The sequence below is a fragment of the Solanum dulcamara genome, chromosome 9 (assembly GCF_947179165.1).
Source record: "Solanum dulcamara chromosome 9, daSolDulc1.2, whole genome shotgun sequence".
Taxonomy (NCBI): domain Eukaryota; kingdom Viridiplantae; phylum Streptophyta; class Magnoliopsida; order Solanales; family Solanaceae; genus Solanum; species Solanum dulcamara.
Window position 1 is genome coordinate 71,304,931 of NC_077245.1, and position 10,673 is coordinate 71,315,603.

The following is a 10,673-nucleotide window of genomic DNA, read 5'->3' on the forward strand; positions in this document are numbered from 1 at the left end:
GACACAAATAAATAGGCACTAACCCATTCTAAGTTTACTCACTCCTTAATTTTCTCCCCTCTCATAAGTTCCACTCCCTTTCCCTCTTCTCTCTTTTTTTTTTTCTGTTCTCTTATATGTATTTGTAGCAATTGTTGTTGTTGTTATTCATCTACCTCCTTTTGTTTTTAATTATGCTCTCATTATGTTATTATGTCTTTTTTTCTACAATACAAAAGCATAAAATCGTTTGCATATTGTTATATTATCATTTATATTATATGATGGTAAAAAGTCAAATATAAAAAAGCTTACCATTTGAGTTTCAAGTAAAAGTATTCTAAATTTTTGGCCATCAATTTCAATTTTGGGGTCGTTTGTATTAACCTTCTCTTACCATTAACAATAGCCTAGTAAGAACTTAAACAAAAAAAGTTACCTTAATGTCGCCCCTTCTTACAGGATTAACTCTTTACTTTGATATTTTTCTAATATTTTAGTACTATAATTCTGAATTAAAATATGTGTAATTTGCATTTTTCCTTCACAACTCAGTGATTCTTTAATTTGTTATAAGGTGTGGATTTGCTTTGTAGGTCAATTTAATAATATATGTCTTAAATTACTGTAATATATATAATGTTAATTTTTTGTTGCCATCTTTTGGTTCTTTATTTGAGGTAGTACAATTTCTCATTAGGTATACAAATCACTTTTTTTTTTATTATACTAAGTTGATCTCTTGATTTTGATGTATATAAGACAAAACGTAAAACCATAATTTCCTTTTCATCTTTTATCACTTTGTAAAAGTAGTATGATTTATTCGGACCTTAACAAGTAGGTCGTTATTTTCATTTGGAAAACACCTATAAATAAAGTTAAATGTGTTCAAAATCAATTAATATATGGATTAATATCACTTGTTGTTTTGTATGATTCTATAAAAATTATTAATATGTTTGACACTCATAATTTAATCTATTCTCTCTTATAGTTTTTCTAATAAAGTATAAAAAAAATATTAAAATTAATTGTTTGATTCGAATGAATGTGTTTGAGATGATGTTAAATAAGTTACAAGTTGTTACTCAATTTTATAAAAATTCCTATCATGTTTATTTAAAAATAAAAATAATTATTTTTTCTTGAAAATAATCAAATTTCTATAAATATTCTTAAAATTGTAATATTGGGCCCGAGCCTTTCATTATTTAGTTTTTACAAATAAACATCAAAGAAAAGAACCCTTGAATCCTACAAGATAAGTGAAACATTTGGGCTTCTCTTCTTGGGCCCCCAATAAGAAATTTTATTGAGCTAAATACAATAGAGTAATAGATTATAATAAATATAGTCATGTTTTTTTACATAAAAAATAGTCAAAAGTCATACTATATATACATTGACTATACACTATAGCTTGTCAAAAGTTATAAGAAGTACACTGACTATACACAATAGCTTACCTATACATGAGTTATATATTGATCATGCATTATGATACACTCAAAAAATTGGATATAGCTTATATAAACTATACATAAAGTATACATTGACTATTCAATCTCAATCAACTCAAAATCACATCTAAACATCTGAAAATTTTACACTAACAATTTAATATGATACACTCAAAAACTGAATATAGCTTAACTATATATAAATTATATATTGACTATTCAATCTTGATCAACTTAAAATTACCTCTAAACCTCCCAAAATTTTAGATATGAAATCCTCTGAATGTTTCAAGTCTATTAATATATAATTCACTCCGAACGATTCAGATTTACAGTACCATGATATTTTTTTTTTAAAAAAAAAGAGAAGAAGCAGTAGCAACAACATCATCGGTGAAGAAGAAGAAGCAAAAGCAAGAAAAAGAAACGAAGAAGATGAAGTGAAGAAGATGAAGCAGCAGCGAAGAAGAAGACGGGCCAAATTTTATAAAGAAATAACGTCGAATGGTCATTTATCGTACTAAATGATTTTTCTTAAGTATGCTATTTTTTGTGTAAGAAATATAATCTAATGGACATTTTGTTGAATTTCCGCAATTTTAAGGGATAAATATACAAAATGGACTCTTTAAACAAATTATTTACCACTTCATATCCTATTTTTAAATAATTTTTAATTTTTTATCCGTTCGGTCCAAACTAATTACCCCTTGTACCCCCTTTAGTCTAGGCGCAATTCCCGTCTATGATACCATTACAGCATATATATACTATGATGGTATCATTATATGTACTGTGATGGTATCATTTAGTATTTGTGCATTTTTGCTAAATGTTTGATTCTTTAATGATACCATAACATATGCAATATATTGTTATGGTATTATTGAAGATTTTAAAAGTGTCTTATTAAAGATTTTCAATATCATGATAATATACGAATATACCGTGGTAGTATCATTTATGTAATATCGAATGAATTAGAAAAATCTTTATGATACCATCACAGTACATATATACTATGATGGTATTATTCAACATTTGAGATGGTATCATGTCTGTATATGATATATACTTGAAGGTCTGTTCATTGGTGAATGATATTATGCTATTATATATGATATTATGTGATGGTATCATTGAGAAATTATGAATTTCTCACTTGAAAGACTGCTTATTAGTCAATGATACCATGTTATTATATATATAATGTGTTTGTATTATTGATGATTGACTTAGTTGTACATTAATGAATGTAGAAAATATTAATAATACCATAACAGTATATGAATATATTATTGTGGTATCATTAATGAATGAGTAGTTTTGTGAATGAATGAATAAAAGAAACCTTAGTGCTACCACAACAGTATATTCACATACGGCAATGGTATTATACATGATTTGAGGAGTGTTACTAAATATATTAAACAAGCCTTAATGATACTATGCCAGTATATGATGGTATCTTAAAAATGTCACTAAAGGATTGAAGTAAACATCAATGATATCATGACAGTATATAGATATATTATAGTAGTATCATTGCGAACTGAAGCAAACCTAAATGATACCATGTCAGTATGTTGATACTGTACTGGTATCATTGTCGCGAGTCGCATGCTTTGGGAATATGAATTATAAAGAGATATTTATCTATAATTATTTTACTTTTATAAGGCATAGACTTAGTTTTCTCTTTTATTTTTGTGTGGTGAGTTTTGATCACGGGCTTGGTTGTTGGTCAACACGGTCATCAAAGGTGTCGCTTGTATGGCTGGTAGAAATGTCATTAGATAGCCATTTTTAGGATCGCTATTTAAATTAAAACTACCTTAGATATAAATTCATAATATATATTAATTCTATTTATACTTTCAAATAATTATGTATCTTATCGTTAATTAAGAGGTTCATACCATGTATTGAGAAAAATACATCTAGATACATGTATTTTTGCTACCAGACACACTAAAATAAGGAGAGAGGAGCGAGATGGGGAGAGAGGCGAGTGAGATAGTTATGTATCCAAGATACATGCAAATCACACTAGATACATCTAATTATATGTATTTGGTGTGATTCGCATGTATCTAAGATATCAGATGCTAGGAGAGTGACGAGCGAGATGGAAGGGAGGCAAGTGAGATTCATCTATGTATCCGAGATATAATCTCCCAGATACATGCAAATTCACTTGGATTTAGTGTATCTAAAACAAATTATTGATTTTGACCTCATCTATCACGAGATACATGTATATGGACATATCAGGACGCACCAAAATCTGGGAAGATTCGTAATATTGCAAACTAGAGTGTATCTACGTATTAGCTCCTAAACTAGTGAAATTTCCATAAATTCAAACACTAGTAAATTATTTAGTGTTTAGCCATAAAATAGCTTATCCTATAAGATCCTCGCTATCCAGAAATTATATCTCAACTAATTTTTTCACTTGGAATACTGAAAAGCTCTCTACTTTGGTATGTAAAATGCAAATATTCAACATTATCCTTCAATAATATCCATCACTGGTTCCAGGAGATTGAATAAGAAAATTTCTTTCTTTCGTTATTCATTTCTTCGACTATTGGTATGCAAGCTCGAAATTTTGTTTAGTCCCATACACTTGCATGACAAGGAAAAAAAAATAGAAGACGAGACAAACTTAACCAACAATAACATATCCAGTATAATTCCACAACTGATGTTTAGATGTGAAGATAGTTTATCTCGATATCATATCAATGTTATATAGTAAGATGCAACTTTGCAATCGATGAAGTACCTTCCAAGGTTTAAATTTTCGTGCTGTCAAATTCTAGAGCAAATAGATACACACCTAACTTGGCTTCAACTTATAACTAAATACTCCAATTTTGAGGATACACATCTAGACACCTCAACTTTTTCATTGTGTCAATTGCTCCCTCCAACTAACATATTGATCATCAGCATCGAGTGTCCACGATACACAATGAGAGAGGAGTTGAAGTGTCTGGGTGTGCATTCTCAAAGTTAGAATGTTCAGTTGTCAGTTAAGACCAAGTTAAAGTGTCTATCTATGTATTATGCCAAAAAATAACTATCCGATCAGCACAAATCACAGTAGCTCAAAATCAGTAAAGAGTATTTAGAAATAATATTAACAAACTGCATAGATAGATACTCATGAAAACATGAAAGAAAGAGCAACAGAATTGAACAATCATTAGACTCAGTTCTAGGTTGAGTAGAGCTTCTATATGATTACAATAAGTAGAGGTCCAGTTCATTTTGTTTCAAATACATAAACTAAGAGGTTAAGTTCAAGGGTCATCACAAAGTACCTTTCCGCGTACTTTTTCCTATTTCAGTGGCTTCTTCCATAACTCGCCGATCCTTTTAAGCATATTTGGATTTTTCCTCTTCATTAAATCTTCATCCATGTCCTCAAAGTAAGGTGAGCTAATCTTGCAAGGACTGTAAGGACTATCCATTGATCCGGTTCTTTCCATGAGTTTCCCGTTGTTGCCATTTGATAGCATCGCGGTTGCTACTTCTGCAGCCTTCCTCCATTGGTCAGACTGAATCTTTAGCTTTCTTAGTTCTGCTTCCATTTCTGCATTGGAAGCTTGAGCTGCATCCAATTGTTCGGTTACCCTAGCCACCCGTCGGTTACTTTTATCAACCTCCTCATTCATGTACCCGAGCTTCATGAGGGCTTCTCGTTCTGCAGTGTTTGCAACTTCTAGTTCAGCAGCAACTTCATCCTTCACTTTACTTCTATTGCTTTCCTTTTTATCAGTTTCCGACTTCAGGATCTCATTTTCCTCTAAAATATTCTGCAGTTCAGTTTCCTTATCCATCAAATTTGCCTTAAGATTTTCGATATCAAGTCTTGATCTTTGAAGCTCCTTTTCGAGTTCATTTTCTCCTTTCCCAGATTGCACGTTCTCTAGTTTCATGATAAGATTCTCATTCTCCTCACAAATACCTTGCAATTCAGTTTCTTTATCCATCAAATTCGCCTTCAACTCCTCTAGTTGTGTTTTGAAGTTTTGTAATTCTCCCTGGAGTTCATCTTCCCTTCGCGTCGACATTGACTTGATTTGCTCCACCAACTCATAAGCACTTCTAATTTCGACTGTGCTTTGATTTTTGTCTTCGTTGTATTTGATCTCAGCTGCTTCCAGATCAGCCCTCAGACGTTGAACTTCAAATTTCAGAGAAGACAGCTCTGCCTCAATTGTTTCCTTACTTTCATCATTTTCGACAATTTCACTTTCACCAACGTTACCCGTATCTGTTTGGAGTTTGCAAACAAGGTTTTCCAGTGAATTTGCACGTGCTTTTGACTGATCCAACTCGGAAGATATAGCATTGTATGCTTCCACAACTTTATTACCATCAGACCTTAAGTTCTCCACAGTCTTCTTTGCTGATTCAAGTTGCAACAGAGTTTCAGTAACAAGTGCTTGAGCCTGAGCTTCAGAATTTTTGCTATCCTTTAGTTGTTTTTTCATGTCCTCCATAAGCAAAAGAGTATCCGACAAGTTCTGTTTCAAACTTTGGAGCTCAGTTTGGGCTGCTTCCGCGTTCTTGATTTTGGTTGCCTCGGATAGAGCAACAGTTTCAAGCTGAGCCTTTAGTTCCTTTATCTCATTCAAGGCAGAAGCTAATGAAGCTGCGCCAACTGAATGTTGTTTTTGGATTGTCTCAAGTTCTGAACGCAATGTCAGATCCTCTGAGGACTTTTGGTGGTCAATCGGACATCTACTCTCGGAAAAAGGCTGATCCACAAGCTGTTTCTGGGACTGGTCCAGTTCAGAGGACAATATTTTACACTGTTCCTTTGACTCCTTGGCCTCTACCTCAGCTTGCTTTTTGCATGCTTCTGAGGAACTTAGCTTGTCTTTAAGATCATTTTTGAGCTGAGTGATTTGGGACTCCAATTCAGTAACCTTGCTTGGGCACTTCTTTAAATAACAAAGAAAAAGATTTTAGGAAATATATGAACATGTAGGTGAAAAATAAATTTACAAGACGACACAATATCGCGTAAAACAACTTGATAAAATATGGTTTTAAAGGTAAAGAAAATCCGACCACATATAATCATATTGTTAAACATGGTGACACTTGCAGCACATTATAAGGCAGAAGAGATAACAAATCTTGACGATTTTTTTAGCGAGTAGTGACAAAATATTTCTGTTAAACCTTAATATCCAACCATAAGTAAATACATTCACAAATTTAACCTTCAAAATCAAATGACGACAGCAAGATCAAGAAAAAGTTGCGGCATACAAAAGATTCGACGCCACTTAAGAAAATCCAGAATTGTGAACTGGAGTGCATGGTCTAGAGTAGCAATATTATGATATCTGTAATGAAAGGATAAAGAAAAGATGAAATCTAAAAGTTTTACTCAGTTTGATGGCCATCAAGGATCAATTGAAGGCAATTACACTGAAGCACTCTCGTTTAAAATCAACTGTTAACTATTAAAGATATTGGAAATCCTAATAAGGTATCGGTGATACTGAGGCAAATGAGAAGTAAAATCCTAAATTTATGATTACGAGTTCCTTCTTAGCAAATGGATACAGCCTGGAGCACAAATTTAATGGTCAATGACTCCATGCTTACGTGCTAGCAATTCAAACTGAACTAGAGATGCATTTTCAAACTTTTTGCCAGGGTTTTTTAATTAAAAAAAGACAAAAAACAGACGAATGAAACTACAGCATCTAGAAGAAACAAAATGGCAGGGGTTACACATTAGTATTGTTAAATACATGGGAACTGAATAGATAGCTTGGGGCACGGGAGCTTCCCTTAAGAGAAGAGTTCATTCATATGGCAGGAGAAGGAGAGGATTACACATTAGTTTTGGCACTAACAACAACAACAACATACCCAACATAATCCCACAAGTGAGGTCTGGGGAGGGTCGAGCGTACACAGACCTTACCCCTAACTTGTGGAGGTAGGAAGCTTTTTCCAAGACCCTGCTCTCAGGTGCATCAAATCAAAGTAATGTATAATCTTTCATTCATAACAAGGGCAATTTTGGCACAATGAAAACTTCATTACAACAGTAGAGGTTCCTTATTAAACCCCTCCCCTTCTCTCAAAATTGTCCTTTTTGTCACTCTAAATATCATTCAAAGATAAACAATCAATCTTTCTATAGCAACTTCCTTTCCTTTCTGTTATTACAAATAGTTTCAGTTTAAGCCAAGTCATTTGTAGAACCTTACCTCTGACTCCAATTTTTTGGGCGATTTTTGCTCTGTGACTTTAGCTCTTCTCTCTTTTGGTGTCCTACCATTAACATGAGGAGAAGATGCAGAGTCAGAATCTGATGGCCCCGTCTTCAGACGACGCGCAACTCTCGGAGAAACTTTATGAGGCACATCTTGAGGAACACCTCGAGGAGATATCTTTTGAGAAGTTTCTCGAGATCTTATAGCTCGAGGAGAGATCTTTAGAGGCACTTCGGACGAATTGCCTCGTGGAGATTTCTTCTGTGGCACTTCAGAGGAACTGTTTCTGTTATCCAAATCGAAAAATAAAAGAAAAGTTTCAGGACACAGTTAATGAAGAAACAAGAATATTGGTTAAGCTACTTTGCAATGTTCAAATAGTACAAATTAGTGCACAATATTAACTACAATCATAAATCACTTTAACCACAAATGGAAAAATCTTAATATCATTCTGATCCTTTATTTAATGTCAAAAAGATAACAGCTTTCAAGATCCTTTAATGATATGAACACATTTAAAGCTCAGCCTTTTTTCTATTCACAACATTCAAGATTTATAATCATAAACTCACCCTGCCATTCTTATCCTTCACACACACTTACGAGAAACTCTACAAGAAAATATCAAAAAACAAAAGCTGTCATTTTTTTCCTATGAATTACAAGTAGCTATAAAAGTTTATTCATGTCAACCTCAGTGAGCAGAATTTTCACCATTAAAACACATACTTTCAAAAGGGGACCCCCGAGTTCATTACCATTACAAGAACAACTCCATGAATTCCAGCCAGGACAAGTCCACATTTTGATTTAATAAAGAATCATAAATGCCAACAGAAGTTACCTTGCTTTTGGGGTCTGCATATCTCAACAACTTTTAGGCCCACACGAGTAAATAAAATCTTGATGGTAAGAAGATTTATCCTGTCCAATGCCCTCTGCCCCACTAACACTGCAAGAATACACAAATATCATACTCTAGCTAAAGACCACTCATATAGTAGAATGAAATTAAGGGAATCCAATGTGAGTAAACAAAAAATACACTAAGCTCCCGCTATGCACGGGTCTGGAAAAGGGCTAGACCACAAGGGTCGAACCTGTGACCACCTAGTCATGTGACCACAACTTTACTAGTTACGTCAACACTAGACCCTTCCATATTAAGACTCATCATAGAAAGACAAAAAAAAAAATTGACCACCAAAAATAGATCAACAGAAACTTATGATAACATGGGATTAATTTTAAGGGGGAAAAAAGGGGGTCTTGGTTCAGCTAGCCACATTGAATGTTCAAGAAAAATAAGGTGAGTTTGGTACCAATTTTAATTGCAGTCACAAGGACCATACAGTGAACAGTACACAGGACCAGTTGCATAAGATTTATACCCTTCATAGTTCACAAACTGTTCAAAATATAGGACTATTTGTTTAATGAGGCTATGGACAGTAGGGCCAAAAGGTAAAAACATATGCTCCTCAATTAACGGCAGTCTTCAACTAGAAATAAATTATCCTCCATTTTAGCCTGAATGAAGGGGACACCTACAGTATTCTAACTATCATCTTCTTCAAATATAGATTCTTGAAACAAATCAAGCTAGCTTTTGACCATAAATTATAGAGTAGTTTTGAAAATTTATCTTCAAATATCTATTTGGCCATGAAATTTAATAATATTTTCAAGTTTTCAAAAACTGGTCTGGAGTATTTGGAACTTCAATTTTTTTCCAACTAAAATACATGTCCAAACGCAAATTCAAATTCCAAAAATCACAACCTCAAAAACTCAAATTTTCAAGTTTCAACTTCAAAATCTATGGTCAAACACGAGCTTAAATATGCAAACTCACCCACCTTGATTCTCTGCAAAATCTTTAAAGTCATATAGATCCAGATAAGCTTAAGATGAATGATTCAAAACTGAAATAATATAATGAAAAACAGAAGGAAGAAGAAAATGGCTCAAACAAAACCCAATGTAGCTCAAGCAAAAAAAAGGAATAAACACACATGACACCCAAAAAAAAAAGAGCTTAAAAAGACAAGCAGAAAGAGTTCTTGAAACTCTTCAAGATTCCATTTTTTTTTTTACTTTTAAGCTAAACCCCCACCTGCAAACTGTAAAGCTGAGAACTTTAGTGAAACATCAAGCTCAAAACACAGACAAAACACTGTTAAATCTTTCTTGTAAACAATAAAAAGAGTAAAGAGAAAACCATAATGCTACATTCCAAAAAGTTTTTCAAAAAAGTTGTCATCATGACATTAGAAGCTTTTCAAAACGCACAAAAAAAAAAAGAACAAAAACAACCCCATACAAGGAGGAGGAAAACAAAAGAGAAAATGTGTAATTGGGGTTTTGGTCTTACCAAGAAAATATACAGAGAGGATTATCAAAAGGGAGTTAGAATTTAGAACATTTAAATTTTCCACACCATTCATTCAATACAGAAACAGCAAAATGTAGTAATAGTAGTAGTACTGATTATGGCACAGTACTCGAGGTCACCTGCTCTGGTTGTTGAAGTACCTAATCTTTTTTCTGACTTTGGCTTATTTCTCTCTATTGTTTGGCTCTCAGCTGTGGAATGTGGACTACAAAAGAGAGTGTAGAGGATATATGCTCACACTTTTCTTGCTGGATTTTGAAAATAAGATACAGCATATTTTACAAGTGGGGTCCATAGAATACAGTGTATATGCAGTTTTATCTATTTTATCTTGCAAAACATAGACAGACTGGATATATTGAAAATAAGACACATCAATAAGATATTTCACGGGGCTTAGAGAAAATGATGCCTATAAAATTTTGTCTATTTTGAGATAATACTGAGGATGGATATGTTGAAAATAAGATACATCAATAACATATTACACAAGGTTTAAAGAAGATGGTGCGTATAAATTTTTATCTATTTTGAGATAATAGAAAGGCTAGATATGTTGAAAATAAGATACAACAT

General features: G+C 33.0%; 1 protein-coding gene across 8 annotated transcripts; it reads right to left on the reverse strand.

The window, feature by feature from the left end:
• Positions 1–4,568: 4,568 nt before the first annotated feature.
• On the reverse strand, positions 4,569–10,337 carry LOC129902825 (interactor of constitutive active ROPs 3-like). Of its 8 annotated transcripts, none has more exons than XM_055978239.1 (4): positions 10,238–10,337; positions 8,547–8,654; positions 7,694–7,985; positions 4,569–6,403 (listed from the first exon to the last, which is right to left on the reverse strand). In XM_055978239.1, the coding sequence occupies exons 2-4, from the start codon at positions 8,564–8,566 to the stop codon at positions 4,793–4,795; spliced, it is 1,923 nt and encodes a 640-aa protein (XP_055834214.1). In that variant the 5' UTR covers positions 8,567–8,654; positions 10,238–10,337; the 3' UTR covers positions 4,569–4,792. The 8 variants fall into 8 exon arrangements, with proteins under 8 accessions (XP_055834214.1, XP_055834218.1, XP_055834211.1 ...); XM_055978243.1 differs by having other exon boundaries at positions 4,569–6,400; positions 10,217–10,330; XM_055978236.1 differs by having other exon boundaries at positions 10,217–10,330.
• Between the last annotated feature and the right edge of the window lie 336 nt (positions 10,338–10,673).